At 41.1% G+C, this 21,680-nt stretch overlaps 1 protein-coding gene across 1 annotated transcript in view; it reads left to right on the top strand.

The window, feature by feature from the left end:
- adam9a (ADAM metallopeptidase domain 9a) overlaps positions 1–21,680 on the top strand; it is a 98,896-nt gene that overhangs the window by 53,014 nt on the left and 24,202 nt on the right. Inside the window, exons 5-10 of the mRNA XM_029722285.1 lie at positions 1,759–1,835; positions 16,551–16,767; positions 16,867–16,932; positions 20,361–20,432; positions 20,785–20,954; positions 21,337–21,418. Of these exons, the coding sequence (XP_029578145.1) occupies positions 1,759–1,835; positions 16,551–16,767; positions 16,867–16,932; positions 20,361–20,432; positions 20,785–20,954; positions 21,337–21,418 (684 nt within the window). The remainder of the gene's footprint in view (positions 1–1,758; positions 1,836–16,550; positions 16,768–16,866; positions 16,933–20,360; positions 20,433–20,784; positions 20,955–21,336; positions 21,419–21,680) is intronic.

Raw genomic sequence — 21,680 nt, 5'->3', positions numbered from 1 at the left:
TGAAGTGGAAACGTCAAGGAGCAACAACAGCTCGGCCACAAAGTGGTAGGCCACACAAGCTCACAGAACGGGACTGCCGAGTGCTGAAGTGCATAGCGTGTAAAAATCGTCTGTCCTCGGTTGCAACACTCACTACCGAATTCCAAACTGCCTCTGAAATAAACGACAGCACAAGAACTGTTCATTAGGAACTCCATGAAATGGGTTTCCAAAGCCAAGCAGCCAAGCGTCAGGCTGGATTGGTGTAAAGCTTGCCGCCATTGGACTCTGGAGCAAAGCAAACACGTTCTCAGGAGTGATGAATCACGCTTCACCATCTGGCAGTCCGATGGACAAATCTGAGCTTGGTGGATGCCAGGAGAACGTTACCTGCCCGAATGCAAAGTGCCATCTGTACATTTTGGTGGAGGAGGTATAATGGTCTGGGGCTGTTTTTCATGGTTCGGGAAATCTTAATGCTACAGCATGCAATGACAATCTAGACGATTCTGTGCTTCTGACTTTGTGGGAACAGGCCCTTTCCTGTTTCAGCATGACAATGCCTCTGTGTGCAAAGCGAGGTCCATACTGAAATGGTTTATCGAGATCTGTGTGGAGGAACTTGACTGGCCTGCACAGAGCCCTAAGCTCAACCCCATCGAGCACCTTTGGGATGAATTGGAACGACGACTGCGAGCCAGGCCTAATCGCCCAACATCAGTGCCTGACCTCACTAATGCTCTTGTGGCTAAATGGAAGCAAGTCCCCACAGCAATGTTCCACTATTTATTGGAAACCCTTCCCAGAAGAGTGGAGGCTGTTATAGCAGCAAAGGGGGGACCAACTCTATGTTAATGCCCATGATTTTGTAATGAGATGTTCAACGAGCAGGTGTCTTGATACATTTGGTCATGTGTATATTCCTAAAGTGTCTGTGTAAGATCTAGGATCCGTTTTGCCTTTAAGATCATAAGATTATATGGATAGGGGATGGACAGAATTCTTGATGAGCCTACCATACCATCCGATTGCCCTATACTCTGAGGAAACTCTCTGAGCCTTTTGTTACTTTACTTCGTTTCAGTGAGGTCCCATAGTTCTAATTCTCTACATGTTAGGTATCAAGGCTAAGACAATTAGCTCATGCTATTGTTAGAGAGCAGGGTGCTGCCAAGAATGCTTAAAGGGATAGGACACAGCATTTCCCTATAGATAGCCAGGGGGAGATTACAGACAAATGCCAAACATGTTTAATGGTGCTATTTAAATTGGACCTCAATTAACCCTTACAACACTGTCAGTCCACGTGAAACCATTTCAATTGACTTCTTTAAAATAATTTCTAACTTGAAAAGGACATTGCTCAGCAATATGTGCATGGGTTAGAAGTAGGCCTCATAATTTATTTGCCAAGCTCGACATGAACTCGGGACCAAATCTCTACCTCCACTTCAAGCCCCATCTTGAATCGTCAACATTGAGTGACGCGCTTGCCTGGCGCTGCACCAAATCAAGATTCATCACCTCGCCCAAAGATTTCACATTTTCTTTCACAAGCAATTAGGCTCTTAAATTGACTGTGGCTAACACGATGATATAACTTGCAATTTGAGTCAAATGTAACACTGACAATGTCCTTGCCAGGTTGACATTACCTCATGTAGGGGCCCGGGTGTCATCTTTGCCTTCTAGCATCTCCCCTATAGCCTCTCTTGATACATGTGGTTGTTTGACTCTTTAAGACATTACTGAGCCGCCATTCTCTTATCCCTTCCGCAGGATCACTGTCACTATCGGGGCTATGTGGAGGACGTGGAGGGATCATCTGTGGCCATGAGTATCTGCTTTGGGCTAAGGTAACCCTTACCAAAAAAAACAGGCTTCTGGCCAATCTTTGGCCAATTTGCCGCAAATTTGGGGTAAGCTCATATTGTTACATGGGTAAACTTGTGGCAAACATTCTGTTTGCTGAAAATTTGCTGCAAACTCATTAATGATATGCCAATTAGATCAGGTTTTTGGTTACTTTGTGTATTAACAATATTGTAATGACGTATCTACAAACCAACTCGCATAACTTTAAAGGAAAAATCCACCCAAAACCAATCATTCCTTTAACTTAGTGTTAAATAACACTGTGAGAACAATGTTTTTTGTGAACAAATTTTTTATTTTGCCGTTTTATAATAAGGTTGGTAGCAACATGGAAAATCATTGTAGAAATCTGCAGCTCAAGTTGACTACAAAATCTGCAATGCTCTCTCTATGGGCTGGCTAGGTGACTAGCTAGCTAGCAAATGTAGCTACACACAATAATACCAAAGACAATATCAACATGTAAAGTAGCTAGTTAGTGGTAAAATCACCTAAACAAACTGCACTATTAATTTAAGTCTACAATCTCACAATGTTCAATCAGTATATCAATGTGCCTCAGAGTGGAGTTTAACATTCGCAACAGCAGATATACGTTTGAGGAGATGGGAAACGTTGCCCATGCTACGTCAATGGGCCACGCGGTGCATTCTGGGACAAGGAGCTTCAAGGAGTGAATGGGAGTCTATTGGGCGTTAGCTCAAGAACCCAACATTAGTTAAAATTTTGTCAACAAAAAGTACAACGTTATAAATCTTTCATGAGATAATTAACTTGCTATCTGTAATATCGTATAGCTTTGCAATCTTGACATTATGTACTTTCAAGGAAAATAGGCACGTTTCTCGACATATACACTGACTTTGAGAAGGGATTGCGTGACGCAGCTGCGTGACGCAGCATGACAATGTGAACTCCATTGGTCGACAGTCTTCTGGGTGGGGCATTATACGTTCCTTCATTCATCTCCAATCTCCTTTCTATAATATCTCAGGCAACGGCATCATGCAATGCACCCTGGACTAAAAAGGCCGACCAAATAGGAAAAATGAGCTTGACCCGCCGTTAAGTTACACATTTCTCGAGGTAGGAATATTGCAAAAGTATGATCAATGGTTCATTCGAGAGAAGACATCCTCCCGAATGACGACATTGGCCAGTATTGAAATCTGACATGTTGTCTGAGACTTTTCACGATCTAAAAGCTGTTCCTATTAACTTCCAGTGTAGTGAGAGACGGATTTCTGCCTGCTTGATTGCCAATAACTCAGATACACATGAAATGACCCAGGGAATCGATAGAACATCACTCAGAGATGCACAAAAACAATATAACATTTAAAATGGATGAACCTTTACTTTAAATGAACTTGCTTCTCACAGAGAACTAAACATAGTAAATATACTAAACAATTTTTATTTTTATTTAATCTTTATTTAACTAGGCAAGTTAGTTAATAACAATTTCTTACTTACAATGAAGGCCTACCCCGGCCAAACCCGGACGATGCTGGGATAATTGTGCGCCGCCCTATGAGACTCCCAACCACGGCTGGTTGTGATACCCTGGTTCGAATCCAGGTGTCTGTAGTGACGCCTCAAGCACTGAGATGCAGTGCCTTAGACCGAAGGGCCACTCGGGATCCATGTATTCAATGTCTTAACAGATACAAATAAATCATCAGCATGCTAATGAAGAAAAGAGCGAAGACTGGATAGTTTCCAAATACATTTTTTGTTTGATCTTTTTACTAGCAAACATTTACATGAGAGAAATGTGAACATCATAGAGTGGTGAGTAGTAGCTCTGTGGACCCTTTCCTGGAAGTAATTTAGCCATTTATTGTAGTCTTTGGCTCTCTGTAGAGTTTTATCATGTCAATTAACTCGTGACATTTGAAAGGGGTTCACATAGGGGTCATGATAGGGGCTGTCCATATGTTTGATGTATTATAATAATTGATTATGCTTATGTTGTATTAATAGGGGTTATAAGACCCCGCCCTCCTTACAGTTATAAGGTCCTAGACTACAGATTAACAATATACAGTGGGGAGAACAAGTATTTGATACACTGCCGATTTTGCAGGTTTTCCTACTTACAAAGCATGTAGAGGTCTGTAATTTTTATCATAGGTACACTTAAACTGTGAGAGACGGAATCTAAAACAAAAATCCAGAAAATCGTATGATTTTTAAGTAGTTAATTTGCATTTTATTGCATGACAAGTATTTGATCACCTACCAACCAGTAAGAATTCCGGCTCTCACAGACCTGTTCGTTTTTTCTTTAAGAAGCCCTCCTGTTCTCCACTCATTACCTGTATTAACTGCACCTGTTTGAACTCGTTACCTGTATAAAAGTCACCTGTCCACACACTCAATCAAACAGACTCCAACCTCTCCACAATGGCCAAGACCAGAGAGCTGTGTAAGGACATCAGGGATACAATTGCAGACCTGCACAAGGCTGGGATGGGCTACAGGACAATAGGCAAGCAGCTTGGTGAGAAGGCAACAACTGTTGGCGCAATTATTCGAAAATGGAAGAAGTTCAAGATGAAGGTCAATCACCCTCGGTCTGGGGCTCCATGCAAGATCTCACCTCGTGGGGCATCAATGATCATGAGGAAGGTGAGGGATCAGCCCAGAACTACACGGCAGGACCTGGTCAATGACCTGAAGAGAGCTGGGACCACAGTCTCAAAGAAAACCATTAGTAACATACTACGCCGTCATGAATTAAAATCCTGCAGCGCACGCAAGGTACCCCTGCTCAAGCCAGCACATGTCCAGGCCCGTCTGAAGTTTGCCAATGACCATCTGGATGATCCAGAGGAGGAATGGGAGAAGGTCATGTGGTCTGATGAGACAAAAATAGAGCTTTTTGGTCTAAACTCTACTCGCCGTGTTTGGAGGAAGAAGAAGGATGAGTACAACCCCAAGAACACCATCCCAACCGTGAAGCATGGAGGTGGAAACATTCTTTGGGGATGCTTTTCTGCAAAGGGGACAGGACGACTGCACCATATTGAGGGGAGGATGGATGGGGCCATGTATCGCGAGATCTTGGCCAACAACCTCCTTCCCTCAGTAAGAGCATTGAAGATGGGTCGTAGCTGGGTCTTCCAGCATGACAACGACCCGAAACACACAGCCAGGGCAACTAAGGAGTGGCTCCGTAAGAAGCATCTCAAGGTCCTGGAGTGGCCTAGCCAGTCTCCAGACCTGAACCCAATAGAAAATCTTTGGAGGGAGCTGAAAGTCCGTATTGCCTAGCGACAGCCCCGAAACCTGAAGGATCTGGAGAAGGTCTGTATGGAGGAGTGGGCCAAAATCCCTGCTGCAGTGTGTGCAAACCTGGTCAAGAACTACAGGAAACGTATGATCTCTGTAATTGCAAACAAAGGTTTCTGTACCAAATATTAAGTTCTGCTTTTCTGATGTATCAAATACTTATGTCATGCAATAAAATGCAAATTAATTACTTAAAAATCATACAATGTGATTTTCTGGATTTTTGTTTTAGATTCCGTATCTCACAGTTGAAGTGTACCTATGATAAAAATTACAGACCTCTACATGCTTTGTAAGTAGGAAAACCTGCAGATAGCTATATAAACAAGAGTTTTAGTTTTGAGTAGGCATGGTTTTGGTCTCATGAGTAAAATATGACGTAGGCAGTGACATCACTAGGGCTGGACTTCGGGTTTAATAAAATAACTTGGGACCTTTTCTTTTATGCAGAACTTACTCGGAAACATGCGTATGTTTCTGTTGTCAACTTCTGTCTGCAATTGCATTAATAAAGGTTTTTGTATGATTTAAAGATATTGTCAGAAGGCTAATTTCACCAATGAGCCAATGATTGAAAAGGAACAAGGAACGAACCCCAACCCATTCTTGAATTACTCATTATACTAATAGTTTGATTTAATCAACAAATACGATAGTCAGTTTAAAAAGGATTAAGGGTACAAGACTGTACATATCTGGCTGTGTTGGGAAAAACACTACATGTCCCATCGAGCCAAGCGGGGAGAGGCTGCCCGTTACCACAGTTCCAAGACAAGTCAGAAACGTCCAGCTAACCCTACGCCAATGTATCTCAACACTGAACTTGGATCTGTGTTAAGTAGCAATGATATCCTTCCCAACTGTTGTCTTATGACATGACAGATAGCTCGAACCAGTCATGACTATTCAACAAAACAATACATAATTTTCAAGTTTCTTTCCAGTCATTTCTTTACTTACACAATTGTATAACTAGCAAAGGAGTTTTGAAGTTGAGGGTGCAGTTTTTATTAAGTTTGGCAATTAAGTTAGTCAGGGGAAAACCGGGGAAACAAGATCTAGCTGGGCGCACATGCACACTAGGCTAATTCAGGACACAGATTGTAGTTTTTATGCCCTATAAAGTTTGAGTAAACAATTCAGAGACAGAAACTAATATATTAGATGACAAATATTTAAGGAGAGTGAATCTATATACAATCCCGAAATCAGCTGGAACTATCAATTTTAAATGTTTACGTGAACCTGCATACACAAAATGAATGGTGAAGACGCTTCTGGAGACGGTGGACTTCTCCCCACCACTTTATGGGAACGTTGACCTTAGAATGTTTAAAGGAACTACAGAATTTACATGAGCTACAGTGGGGGGAAAAAAGGATTTGATCCCCTGCTGATTTTGTATGTTTGCCCACTGACAAAGAAATGATCAGTCTATAATTTTAATGTTAGGTTTATTTGAACAGTGAGAGACAGAATAACAAAAATATTGAGAAAAACGCATGTCAAAAATGTTATAAATTGATTTGCATTTTAATGAGGGAAATAAGTATTTGACCCCCTCTCAATCAGAAAGATTTCTGGCTCCCAGGTGTCTTTTATACAGGTAACAAGCTGAGATTAGGAGCACACTCTTAAAGGGAGTGCTCCTAACCGCAGCTTGTTACCTGTATAAAAGACACCTGTCCACAGAAGCAATCAATCAATCAGATTCCAAACTCTCCACCATGGCCAAGACCAAAGAGCTCTCCAAGGATGTCAGAGACAAGATTGTAGACCTACACAAGGCTGGAATGGGCTACAAGACCATCGCCAAGCAGCTTGGTGAGAAGGTGACAACATTTGGTATGATTATTCGCAAATGGAAGAAACACTAAAGAACTGTCAATATCCCTCGGCCTGGGGCTCCATGCAAGATCTCACCTTGTGGAGTTGCAATGATCATGAGAACGGTGAGGAATCAGCCCAGAACTACACGGGAGGATCTTGTCAATGATCTCAAGGCAGCTGGGACCATAGTCACCAAGAAAACAATTGGTAACACACTAAGCCGTGAAGGACTGAAATCCTGCAGTGCCTGCAAGGTCCCCCTGCTGAAGAATACATATACATGCCCGTCTGAAGTTTGCCAATGAACATCTGAATGATTCAGAGGACAACTGGTAAAAGTGTTGTGGTCAGATAAGACCAAAATGGAGCTCTTTGGCATCAACTCAACTCGCCGTGTTTGGAGGAGGAGGAATGCTGCCTATGACCCCAAGAACACCATCTCCATCGTCAAACATGGAGGTGGAAACATTATGCTTTGGGGGTGTTTTTCTGCTAAGGGGACATGACAACTTCACCGCATCATTTGACGGGGCCATGTACTGTCAAATCTTGGGTGAGAACCTTCCCTCAGCCAGGGCATTGAAAATGGGTCGTGGATGGGTATTCCAGCATGACAATGACCCAAAACATACGGCCAAGGCAACAAAGGAGTGGCTCAAGAAGAAGCACATTAAGGTCCTGGAGTGGCCTAGCCAGTCTCCAGACCTTAATCCCATAGAAAATCTGTGGAGGGAGCTGAAGGTTCGAGTTGCCAAACGTCAGCCTCAACCTTAATGACTTGAGATGTGTGCAAACCTGGTGGCCAACTACAATAAACGTCTGACCTCTGTGATTGCCAACAAGGGTTTTGCAGAGGGGTCAAATACTTATTTCCCTCATTAAAATGCAAATCAATTTCTAACATTTGACATGCGTTTTTCTGGATTTTTTTGTAGTAATTCTGTCTCTCACTGTTCATATAAACCTACCATTAAAATTATAGACTGATCATTTCTTTGTAAGTGGGTAAACGTACAAAATCAGCAGGGGATCAAATACTTTTTTCCCCCACTGTAAGTGATAACTGAGCAATGAGCTTTCAACCAATGGATGTTTACAAGAGAATTAACCAAATTGACAAAATTAAACCCAGTTCAGAACTTTTGCCTTTTTGAGTGAACTTTGGAAGTCCTTGAGAAACAATCAGAAAACACAAAAACAACATTATGGTACTGAAATCAGTTACTGAAAACGTTTTATATTTTTTGCATCTCAGAGGATAATGGGCGGGTTTGGCTTTGGAAAAACGGGGTCATCTGTTACAAAGTTGCCTTGATGTTGCTATGCTTCACACTGAAACTGGCATTCTACATATTTTTCAGCAAGGAAATAATGTTTCTGCCTTGTATTAATGCTATATAAACAAACAATGTATCTAGCATAAACTGTGACTTAGGCCTACTAGGCCAGGGGGCAGGATCTTATCCCGGTATTGGGATTCATTGTCATGTGACCATGGCGGGGAATTCAAAACTGCAGGAGTAATCATTTCAAATAATCAAATAATCAACTATTTTCCTCCATTTGAAAGATATATCTCCTAAATCTAACCACGCTGTCCGATTTTCAGAGGCTTTACGGAGAATGCATTAAGTTAGGTTATGTGAGGAGAGTACATTGACAATAGCTGCGTGTAATGTTTAGCCAATTCAAAGAAGGGCATCAACAGACAGAAAACTAGCTAGAATTATGCACTTACCTTTGACAATCTGCATCAGATGACACTCATAGGACATTATGTTATACAATACATGCATTTTTAGTTCCATCAAGTTCATATTTATATCCAAAAACAGCATTTACAGTCGCGGTGAAATTCAGATTTTTTTCGGCTCGAATGCTCCCAGTGAATCTAGCATTACAAATCACGGAATTACTATTCGAAAACATTGGTAAATTATAATATTGTCATTCAAAGAATAATATATTATAATCTCGTAATTGCTACCGAATGGCCAGATCTCAAAATAACTTTACTGGGAAATCACATTTTGCAATAAACTTGGTACTATGCTAACAACAATAAGCTATAAGCTAAGCTAAGCTAAGCTATACCGTTAGCATTAGCATCATGTAATATCGATAATAACATTCTAAATATCCCCTTACCTTTGATTATCTCCATCAGAAGGCGCTGCCAGAGATCCCAGGTCCAGAACAAATGTGGTTTCTTTTGACAAAGTTCATAATTTATGTCCAAATAGTTAGCGTTCAGTAGGCTCCCACAAAATGAGGTGGGCAGTGTAAAGTCACGCCGAAAAGCTAAAGAAAACCTAGTAAATAATCTATTTACGTTTCTTCAAACATGTCAAACGTTGTTTAGCATTAATCTTTTGGTCCATTTTTAACGTGAAACATCAGTAAACATCAGTAATATTTTCACACAACCTATCAAGTGTCTAGAATAAACGATTATGACAAAGACACTCTTCTCAGATTTATGCGCAGGCGCAAAAAATGAAGTGATGACGTGTCAACTTGTAAGCATTCTAATTCGGTCTGTATTCATCACAGATGCTTCAAACAACTTTCTAAAGATCGTTGACATCTAGTGGAAGCCTTAGGAGTTGCGAACTGAATCCTTTCTCACTGTGGTATCTATAAAACAATGACACTAAATAGTACAGTCACAAAATTCTCATTTTTTTAAATCTATTTTTCACAGGTTTTTGCCTGCAATATGAGTTTTGTTATACTTACAGACACCATTCAAACTGTTTTAGAAAATTCAGAGTGTTTTCTATCCAAATCTGGTAATAATATGCATATCCTAGCTTCTGAGTTGGTGTAGGAGGCAGTTAAAAATGGGCACATATTTTTCCAAAATTCTCAATACTGCCCCCGTGGCCCGTAGAGGTTAAATGTGTGGCCAACTGTTCCTAGAGAGTATACAAGATTTTTCTCCAGCCAAGCCTCAACACAATTGATTCAAACAAATCAACTAACTATGATCTTCAATCTAGACTGGGGACTTCATCATTACGAGCCAGTTGTCTTCTAGTTGTCTCTTCTTCCTGACAATAAGTTAAGCCTAATTTGGCAATTCATATTTTTCCAAAATGTATTGTTGACTTCCATTTCAAAGCCAAGCATGCAAGAAGCCATGACCTGGTGCACACATTTCTGTCCTCCGTTTGATTGAAGGCCTCAATCTGAATTTTTGCCTTGAAACTTATGAGATACTTGCATTTACTTACATTATCAAGCTTGGGTACGGTACAAATGTATCACTCAAAAACGTGTTAAGAGTAAGTGCGTCACAAATTTTTTTCCAGGGTGTTGATGCATCCTCTTCCCAATACAGCCTCTTCCAACACCACAGGTAGGGGGAGAGTATCCATCTGCAAAAGTGAAAGTTTGCTTTGATGTCAAGTCAGCTCATATTGTTGCTACCTTAGCTGTTGTGCTAGCTAACATGCTACTGAACAGTGACACTAGCATATTGGCATGCATATTATTGGTATTAGCTAAAAGACAGCAACTTAACACCTACAAATATCAGTGTTTTAAGCAAATCATTAGTGTTAGCTAGCTATCACATACATTTTGTAACATTTTGTATTATTTTTCATAATTTTTTGTTATGTTGTTGAGGAACCCGCAAAAATGCATTTTGTTGGACGATGTATACCATGCGTATCTTTACATACTACTAATAACATTTGAAACTTCAAATATGTTAACACTAGCTAGCCAGTTAGTGGTGGTGACAGATTGATATAGCAACAAAAAGTGTTGCACTCTATCCCATAAAACATGACATTGCTAGCCACGTATCAATTAGCTAACACAATTTAAGAGTTGTTAGGAAGTTGAATAACTTGGACAACTTCGGTAGATAGCTAGCTTGGTTTGCAGTTTCCAACAAATTTTTCTTCTCCACCTGACTGGTCGTTAACAGTTACTGGTTTTCAAACTCGTGTTCACAAGAAATGGCTTCTGGTGATATGTTTCCTGCAAGTGGAAATACAAATTGTTGCCACGTGTGCCCCAGATTCACGACTAGTGGCATACATTTGGAAACTTCTGCCTACATTTTGTTGCACACTATTTATACTATACAAAAATATAAACTCAACATGTAGTGTTTCATGAGGAGAAATAAAAGATATCAGAAATGTTCCATACACATATTGCACATTAACAAGTTAAACCATTCATCTGACTGGTGTGGCATATGAAGAAGCGCAGGTGCACCTTGTGCTGGGGACAATAAAAGCCCACACTAAAAGGTGCAGTTTTGTCATACAATGCTACAGATGTCTCAAGTTTTGAGGGAGCGTGCAATTGGCATGTTGCCTGCAGGAATGTATACCAGAGATGTTGCCATAGAATTTAATGTTCATTTCTCTACCATAAGCCGCCTCCAACGTAATTTTTGAGAATTTGGCAGTATGTTCAACCAGCCTCACAACCGCAGACCATGTATAACCACCCCAGCCCAGGACCTCCACATCCAGCTCCTTCACCTGCTGGATTATATGAGACCAGCCACCAGGACAGCTGAGGAAACTGTGGGTTTGCATAACCTCAGAATTTCTGACAAATTGTCAAAAACCGTTGCAGGGAAGCTCATCTGCATGCTCATCGTCCTCACCAGGGTCTTGACCTGACTACAGTTCGGCGTCGTAACCGACTTAAGTGGGCAAATGCTCACCTTCGATGGCCACTGGCATGCTGGAGAAGTGTGCTCTTCACGGATGAATCACAGTTTCAACTGTACAGGGCAGATGGCAGACTGGTGTCATGTGGGCGAGCGGTTTGCTGATGTCAATGTTGTGAACAGGGTGCTCCATGGTGGGGTTATGGTATGGAGCAGGCATAAGCCACGGACAACAATTGCAAACACAATTTGTATTTTATCAATAGCAGTTTTAATGCACAGAGATAACGTGACAAGATCCTGAGGCTCATTGTTGTGCCATTCATCCGCCGCCATCATCTCATGTTGCAGCATGATAATGCACAGCCCCATGTTGCAAGGACCTGTACGCAATTCCTAGAAGCTGAAAATGTTCGTTCTTCCATGGCCTGCATACTCACCAGGCATGTTACACACTGCGCATGTTTGGGATGCTCTGGATTGATGTGTACGAAAGCGTTTTCCAGTTCCCACCAATATCCAGCAACTTCGCACAGCCTTTGAAGCTGAGTGGGACAACATTACACAGGCCATAATCAACTATATGCGAAGATGTCGCACTGCACAAGGTTACACCAGATACTGACTGGTTTTCTGATCCATACCCTTACCTTTTTTTTTAAGGTATCTGTGACCAACAGATGCATATCTGTATTCCCAGTCATATGAAATCCATAGCGTTATGAATTTATTTCAATTGACTGATTTCCTTATATGAACTGAAATTGTTGCATGTTGCGCTTATATTTTTCAGTGTAGTTTGCAGCAAATTTGCAAGAACAATTACTTTTTTTTAGTGTTCGGTTATAAAAAGTGACAACACTGGACTTGAGAGGTTGGGGGGATTTAAGCTGTCAAGATTACCAGGACGGTGTTCAAAGCCTGTGGTTTAGTAGTAAAACAAGGTGCTCTCAAATAGGCCTCCCCACTGGAGAGCAGGGTTCAAACCCCATAATGACGAAGCAAAAGCAGTTATAAACCCCCCCACCCCAAAAAACAGCTTATTTCCAAAAGTATTCAGACCCTTTGCTATGAGACTTGAAATTGACCTCCGGTGCATCCTGTTTCCATTGATCATCCTTGATGTTTCTACAACTTGATTGGGGTTCACCTGTGGTACAGTCAATTGATTGAACAGGTACACAGCTGTCTATATAAGATCCCACAGTAGACAGTGCATGTCAGAGCAAAAACCAAGCCATGAGGTCAAAGGAATTGTCCTTGGAGCTCCAAGACCGGATTGTGTCGAGGCGCAGGTCTGGGGAAGGGTACCAAAAAATGTCTGCAGCATTGAAGGTCCACAAGAACACAGTGGCATCCCTCATTCTTAAATGGAAGAAGTTTCGAACCACCAAGAATCTTCCTAGAGCTGGCCGCCCGGCCAAACAGAGCAATTAGGGGAGAAGGGCCTTGGTGAGGGAGGTGACCAAGAACCCAATGGTCACTCTGACAGAGCTCCAGAGTTCCTCTGTGGATATGGTTGTCCTTCTGGACAGAAGCCACTCCTCAGTAAAAGGCACATGACAGCCAGCTTGGAGTTTGACAAAAGGCACCTAAAGGACTCAGACCATGAGAAACAAGATTCTTTGGTCTGATGAAACCAAGATTGAACTATTTGGTCTGAATGCCAAGCGTCACGTCTGGAGAAAACCTGGCACCATCCTTATGGGGAAGCAGCATGTTTTTCAGGGACTGGGAGACAAATCAGGATCGAGGCAAAGATGTACAGAGAGATCCTTGATGAAAATCTGCTCCAGAGCACTCGGGACCTCATCCTGAGGCGAAGGTTCACCTTCCAACAGGACAACGATCCTAAGCACACAGCCAAGAAAATGTAGGAGTGCCTTCAGGACAAGTCTCTGAATGTCCTTGAGTGGCCCAGCCAGAGCCTGGACTTGAACCCGATCGGACATCTCTGGAGAGACTTGAAAATAGCTGTGCAGCGATGCTCCCCATCCAACCTGACAGAGCTTGAGAGGATCTGCAGAGAAGAATGGGAGAAACTCCACAATTGTGCCAATCTTGCAACGTTACACCCAAGAAGACGTGAGGCTGTAATCGCTGCCAAAGGTGTTTCAACAAAGTACAGAGTGAAGGCTCTGAATACTTATGTAAATGTGATATTAAATTCTTTTTTTTATTATAATATTTTTATATAATAAATTAGCACAAAATAATTACCTGTTTTTGCTTTTGTCATTATGGAGTATTGTGTGTAGATTGATGAGAAAAAATAAAAATAATATTTAATCCATTTTAGTATAAGAATATATATACATTACCGTTCAAAAGTTTGGGGTCACTTAGAAATGTCCTTGTCTATAAAAATAACATCAAACTGATCAGAAATACAGTGTAGACATTGTTAATGTTGTCTCAACGTCAACAGTGAAGAGGTGACTCCGGGATACTGGCCTTCTTGGCAGAGTTGCAAAGAAAAAGCCATATATCAGACTGGCCAATAAAAATCTAAGATTAAGATGGGCAAAAGGACACCGCCACTGGACAGAGGAACTCTGCCTAGAAGGCCAGCATCCCGGAGTCGCCTCTTCACTGTTGACGTTGAGACTGGTGTTTTGCGTGTACTACTTAATGAAGCTGCCAGTTGAGGACTTGTGAGGCGGCAGCTGTTAATCAAACTAGACACTAATGTACTTGTACTTGTCCTCTTGCTCAGTTGTACACCGGGGCCTCCCACTCCTCTTTCTATTCTGGTTAGAGCCAGTTTGCGTTGTTCTGTGAAGGGAATAGTATACAACGTTATACGAAATGTTCAGTTTCTTGGCATTTTCTTGGAATAGCCTTCATTTCTCAGAACAAGAATAGACTGATGAGTTTCAGAAGAAAGTAATTTGTTTCCGGCCATTTTGAGCCTGTAATCGAACCCACAAATGCTGATGCTCCAGATACTCAACTAGTCTAAAGAAGGCCATTTTTATTGCTGCTTTAATCAGCACAACAGTTTTCAGCTGTGCTAACATAATTGCAAAAGGGTTTTCTAATGATCAATTAGCCTTTTAAAATGATAAACTTGGATTAGCTAACACAACGTGCCATTGGAACACAGGAGTGATGGTTGCTGGTAATGGGCCTCTGTACGCCTATGTAGATGTTTCATTAAAAAAATTCTGTTTCCAGCTACAATAGTCATTTACAAAAACAAGGACTTTTCTAAGTGACCCCAATTTTTTGTGTGTGGTGTACCAGTTGAAACTTGGACACACCTACTCATTCAAGGGTTTTTCTAGTGTTCTAGTGTAGTAATAATAATAATAGTGAAGACGACATACTATGAGAATAACACATGGAATCATGTAGTAACCAAAAAGTGTTAAACAAATCAAAATACATATAATATTTGAGATTCTTCAAAGTAGCCACCCTTTGCCTTGATGACAGCTTTGCACACGCTTGGCATTCTCTCAACCAGCTTCATGAGGTAGTCACCTGGAATGCATTTCAATTAACAGGTGTGCCTTGTTAAGTTAATTTGTGGAATTTCTTTCCTAAATGCATTTGAACCAATCAGTTGTGTTGTGACAAGGTAGGGTTGGTATACAGAAGATCTCCCTATTTGGTTTAAGACCAAGTCCATATTATGGCAAGAACAGCTCAAATAAGCAAAGAGAAACGACAGTCCATCATTACTTTGAGACATGAAGGTCAGTCAATCCCGAAGATTTCAATAATCTGTTCAGTTATTTGGATTTTTACGAATTATCTTTGAAAGACAGGGTCCTGAAAAAGGCACGTTTCTTTTTTTGCTGAGTTGATGTCCATTTTAAACATTCATTAAAATGTTGATGATTGTATGATTAACTAAAGATATTATACATTTTCATCAAGTGTTTGACCTTTTTTAATGTGTACTTTTTTGAAAATACTAATATTAATGGACCAGAATACCAACAAATTTCAAAATGTATAGGTAGAGGCAAAAATGTAATTTCAGTTTGTAGTGCCTGGCCTAAATTGTAATTAACAGGCTCAGTTTTCAAGCTGTTTTTTTTTTTGTTGTCCTTTTCACCTACCTCCCACACAACATATGATCATGCTTTCGTATCACAGGAAGGACAAGCCAGTTTAGGCAATGTTTTGTGGGTGTGGAACATTTTGCGTTTTAGTTAAATGATTGTTAGTTGATTATCTTTAGGAAAGAACCTGTACTAACCTTCCTCTTAAAACTGCCAATTATTCTGTTCTAAATGTATGTGCCATTCCCCTACTGGACCACCCGGACTTGTCAACATCCACTGAAGTAGCTTGCGAGATTACTATATAGCTGCAGTAGTTGCCTTGGTAACCAAACAAACAGACTTGCTAGTTTAGTTAACCAAAATATCAGTCCTAGTTTGCTATTATGAACATCTACTTCAACAAAGCCAATGTTTTCATTTTGACTTTTGCATTCAAAAACAGCTCAAACATTGAACATGTAACAATGAGCTATAGCCATTGAATTCTACCATGCTGATATAGCATGCATTATAGGGACAAAATGGACGCTCTCGAATGCCATTCAAGCCCATCAGAAATGAGTATTCAACAATGCCATGGTGTAATTAAGCAATAAGGCTAGAGGGAGTGTGGTATATGGGTAATATATCACGGCCAAGGGCTGTTCTTGTGCAGGATGCAACACAGAGTACATGGAAATAGTCCTTAGCCGTTGTAAATTGCCCATATACCACAAACCCCGAGGTGCCTTATTGCTATTGTAATACTGTTACCAACATAATTTGAAGAGTAAAAATACATGTTTTGTCATACCAATGGTATACAATCTGATATCTCACAGCCTTTTAACCAATCAGCATTTAGTTTATAATGAATAATATTGACCCCTTATGACCCTGGTGTGATCAGCCTTTTGTGTTTGAACCTCCAGAGGGGTGCTCCGCATGGACAACTCCAGCTATGGGATTGAGCCGCTGGTGTCTTCCTCGGACTTCCAGCACCTAGTGTACCGGCTGGAGGACGTGGTGTCGGAGCCGCTGGTGTGTGGCACTCCACACACGGAACAACTAGCCCCATCTGAACAGGACCACTCAGACCATCAAACCCACTCTGACACACACAAACAGCCTGTCAGCCACCTCCTCAGGGTGAGTTACCACAGGGTGTATATGTGCGTGCTAAGTGTGCCTGTGCCTTCGTGCTGATTTATCTGCTTATGGTACTGTATGTGCTTTCTCTCCCTTCAGAGAAAGCGGGCAGTGCTGCTCCAGCCACACTATGTAGAGCTGCTCCTGGTGGTGGATAATGAGAGGGTGAGTGAATGTCCAATGACAAATAAACCTAGACTGTGTTTTATACATCATTTAAAATCTCTTCCCTCAACAGTACTTGGAAAGCAGTGGATGTGGTTGTGTTTAAAGCAGTTTTGATTGAGAAGTGTTTTTTTAAATTCCAATTCTTACCACACAAAACGGTCTTGAGTGACAACATCTGTCCAATTAGCTGATTCGCTTTCCATACACCTACTTGCCCAAACTCCGGTCGCAATATTGGACTGCAGTTACACATACTTGTTTTTTCGGGCTTTCTTAATCAATAAAGTGTAAAACAAAACAATTTATTTTTATTTTTTTAATTATTATTTTTATGGAAGAAAGATTTCAGTGTAAACTTAAACTACTCAAATCTAACAAATTATGTAGATAAGATAATGTACCTATATACAATACCGTTCAAAAGTTTGGGGTCACTTAGAAATGTCCTTGTTTTGAAAGAAAAGCAACAAAAAAATGTGTCCGTTAAAATAACATCAAATTGATCCGAAATACAGTGTAGACATTGTTAATGTTGTAAATGCCTATTGTAAATGCCTATCTACATAGGCGTACAGAGGCCCATTATCAGCAACCATCACTCTTGTGTTCCAATGGCACGTTGTGTTAGCTAATCCAAGTAAAAAAAAAAATGTAAAGGCTAGTTGATCATTAGAAAACCTGTTTGCATTTATATTAGCTCAGCTGAAAACTGTTGTTCTGATTTAAAGAAGCAATAAAACTGGCCTTCTTTAGACTAGTTGAGAATCTGGAGCATCAGCAATTGTGTGTTCGATTACAGGCTCAAAATGGCCAGAAACAATTAACTTTCTTCTAGAACTTGTCCGTCTATTCTTGTTCTGAGAAATGAAGGCTATTCCATGCAAGAAATTGCCAAGAAACTGAAGATCTCGTACAATGCTCTGTACTACTCCCTTCACAGAACAGCGCAAACTGGCACTAACCAGAATAGAAAGAGGAGTGGGAGGTTCCGGTGCACAACTGAGCAAGAGGACAAGTACATTAGAGTGTCTAGTTTGAGAAACAGATGTCTCACAAGTCCTCAACTGGCAGCTTCATTAAATAGTACCCGCAAAACACCAGTCTCAACGTCAACAGTGATGAGGCGACTCCGGGATGCTGGCCTTCTAGGCAGAGTTCCTCTGTCCAGTGTCTGTGTTCTTTTGCCCATTTTAATCTTAGCTTTTTATTGGCCAGTCTGAGATACGGCTCCTCTTTCTAATCTGGTTAGAGACATTTTGCTCTGTTCTGTGAAGGAGGTGGTACACAGCGTTGTACGAGATCTGTATTGTTTAAAAATAATAAACTCAGCAAAAAAGAAATGTCCCTTTTTCAGGACCCTGTCTTTCAAAGATGATTCGTAAAAATCAAAATAACTTCACAGATCTTCATTGTGAAGGGTTTAAACACCGTTTCCCATGCTTGTTCAATGAACCACAAACAATTAATGAACATGCACCTGTGGAACGATTGTTAAGACACTAACAGCTTACAGACGGTAGGCAATTAACCTCTCTAGGGTATGTGAAATAGCAGGGCAGAAATCTCATAATTCAAATTTCTCAAACATTCAACTATTATATCCCATTTTAAAGACTTCTCGTTAATCCAACCACATTGTCCAATTTCAAAAAGCCTTTACGGCGAAAGCATAACATTAGATTATGTTAGGACAGCGCCGAGACAAGAAAAACCACACAGCCTTTTTCCAAGCAAGGAGAGGTGTCACAAAAACCAGAAATACAGCTAAAATTAATCACTAACCTTTGATGATCTTCATCAGATGGCACTCATAGGACTTCATGTTACACAATACATGTATGTTTTGAACGATAAAGTTCATATTTATATCCAAAAACCCCATTTTACATTGGCGTGTAATGTTCAGAAATGTTTTGCCTCCCAAAACTGAGCACATCAATTTACAGAAATACTCATAAACGTTGATAAAATATTCAACTGTTATTCAAAGAATTATAGATACACTTCTCCTTAATGCAACCGCTGTGTCAGATTTCAAAAAAGCTTTACAGCGAAAGCACACTTTGAAATAATCTGAGTACGGCGCTCAGTCACAAAACCAAACCCGCCATTTTGTGGAGTCAACAAAACTCAGAAGTAGCATTATAAATATACACTTACCTTTGATGATCTTCATCGGAATGCACTCCCAGGTATCCCAGTTCCACAATAAATGTTCATTTGTTTCGATAAAGTCCATATTTATGTCCAAATACCTCCTTTTTGTTCGCGTGTTCAGTCGAGTTATCCAAATCCACTGTGCTTGCGCAGTTAGTTCAGACGAATAGTCCAAAAAGTTATATTACAGTTCGTAGAAACATGTCAAACGATGTATAGAATCAATCTTTAGGATGTTTTTATCATAAATCTTCCATAATATTCCAACCGGACGATTCCTTTGTCTTCAAAAAAGAAAAGGAACACAGCTAACTCTCACGGGAGTGCGCGCCACTGATGTCATTCTTTGTCATCTGACTCCAGGACCTCTTATTGTCTCCCCATTCACACTAGAAGCATGAAACAATGTTCTAAAGACTGTTGACATCTAGTGGAAGTCTTAGGAAGTGTAAAATGACCCCATTGACACTGTATACTGGATAGGGAATCACTTGAAAAACTACAAACCATTTTTTCTCAGGTTTTTGCCTGCCATATGAGTTCTGTTATACTCACAGACATCATTCAAACAGTTTTAGAAACTTCAGAGTGTTTTCTATCCAAATCTACTAATAACCTGCATATCTTAGCTTCTGGGACTGAGTAGCAGGCAGTTTACTCTGGGCACCTTCTTCATCCGGACGTCAAAATACTGCCCCCTACCCCGATGAAGTTAAGGTCACAGTTATGAAAACTTAGGACACTAAAGAGGCCTTTCTACGGACTGTGAAAAACACCAAAAGAAACATAACCAGGGTCCCTGCTCATCTGCGTGAATGTGCCTTAGGCATGCTGCAAGGAGGCATGAGGACTGCAGATGTGGCCAGGGAAATAAATTGCAATGTCCATACAGTGAGACGTTTAAGACAGCGCTACAGGGAGACAGGACGGACAGCTGACCGTCCTCGGCTGCGACTGTCCGACCGCACCCATTACCACGTCCACCACCTAATACCCTTTTTGATCAAGAAAAAACCCTTGATCTTTTCATTTCTTGATGGCCTGTGTGAAATCTAGCCTGGGTACCAGACCTATTTTTGCTATCATTCCACTCTTTGCCATATGCCAAAGATATGACAAGGAGTGGCATGATTGCACAAACATGATGCCCAGGCTAGTTGAAATCTCCATTGGGCTTAAGAACTTTTGGCCCAGTCCGTTTTAAACTTTTTGAATGAGGCCTTCAGGAAACTCTAGCCAATGCTCACTTCTGTCCTTTCCCTCTACAGTTCACCTACATGCACAGGAATGAGACTGCAGTGCGAGACGAGATGATTCATCTTGCAAACTACATTGACAGTGTAAGTATACAAAAAAGAATGCATACTACAAGTGCTCAATCAGGGTCAAATACCCTCCGACTCAGTATGGTATGAGTTGCAGTCAACGTTTGCAATACCAAACAAGCCAATTCCAAGAAAAGATTGTGTTTAGAGTTTAGATGCAACATTTTACATTTACATTTTAGTCATTTAGCAGACGCTCTTATCCAGAGCGACTTGTATGCATACATTTCATACATTTTTTTTTTCCCCCGTACTGGTCCCCCGTGGGAATCGAACCCACAACCCTGGCATTGCAAATGACACCCTAGGTGTGTCTATAGATCTGTCTCAATTTGTGACGTTCTTCCCATTTCTCTGTAACATGCAGATGTACGTGGAGCTAAATATTCGTGTGGTGTTAGTGGGCCTGGACATCTGGGCCAACGGGAACCCCATCAGCATGGAGGGCAGCGCCGGGGAGGTGCTCAGCCGCTTTGTCCAGTGGAGGGAGAAGGAGCTGGTGCCACGGCGACGCCATGACAGCGCCCAGCTCATTCTGTGAGTCCCTGTACAGTTTTGCATCATATGAGGCATTATACATCATCATAGTTTTTTCTCTCTACTGAAAGTGCTTCAACTTAACTACTGCCTTCCAAAAAAAAAATTGTATTAATCATTTTTGAGTGTAGTTATCCTTTAACCTCATAGAATACAGGGTTCATATTCAGCTTCTCTGAGTCAGAGTGCTGATCTAGGACCAGTCTTGCCTTTACGATCATAATAAGTAAGATTACATGGGCAGGGGGACCTGATCCTAGATCAGCACTCTTACTCTGAGACACTTGATGAACATGGGCCCAGGAGAGACAAAATAGTAATTTATCACTGGGTTTATTATGTCTCTCGCAACATAGTCTCTCTGTATTTTTCATCTCTCCAGGAAGAAGAGCTTTGGGGGCACTGCTGGGATGGCCTTTGTCAGCACGGTCTGCTCGCGGAGTCACGGGGGTGGGATCAACGCAGTAAGTTGCTGACAAGTTCTTGTTTTAAGTATCTCGATATTTCTGTTATTATGGGGCTATCACTCTGTCAGGTGTACGCCTGCGCGGGAAGTCTTGCTGTTGATGGACCTAGCCTGGAGTGCGATGGCTACCTTGTAGTGTGTTCATATGGTATAGTAAACTTTGGAACCTTGTCGTTGTGTCATTTCAAGTTAACATTGGTAGCAGAGGATGTCTAATAACTACAATGTGCAACCTCACTTCGACAAAAAGAGGTCGTATG

Source organism: Salmo trutta, chromosome 29, assembly GCF_901001165.1.
Source record: "Salmo trutta chromosome 29, fSalTru1.1, whole genome shotgun sequence".
Taxonomy (NCBI): Eukaryota; Metazoa; Chordata; class Actinopteri; order Salmoniformes; family Salmonidae; genus Salmo; species Salmo trutta.
The sequence above is the reverse complement of the archived record's forward strand: the minus strand, read 5'-3'. Positions and strand labels throughout refer to the sequence as shown.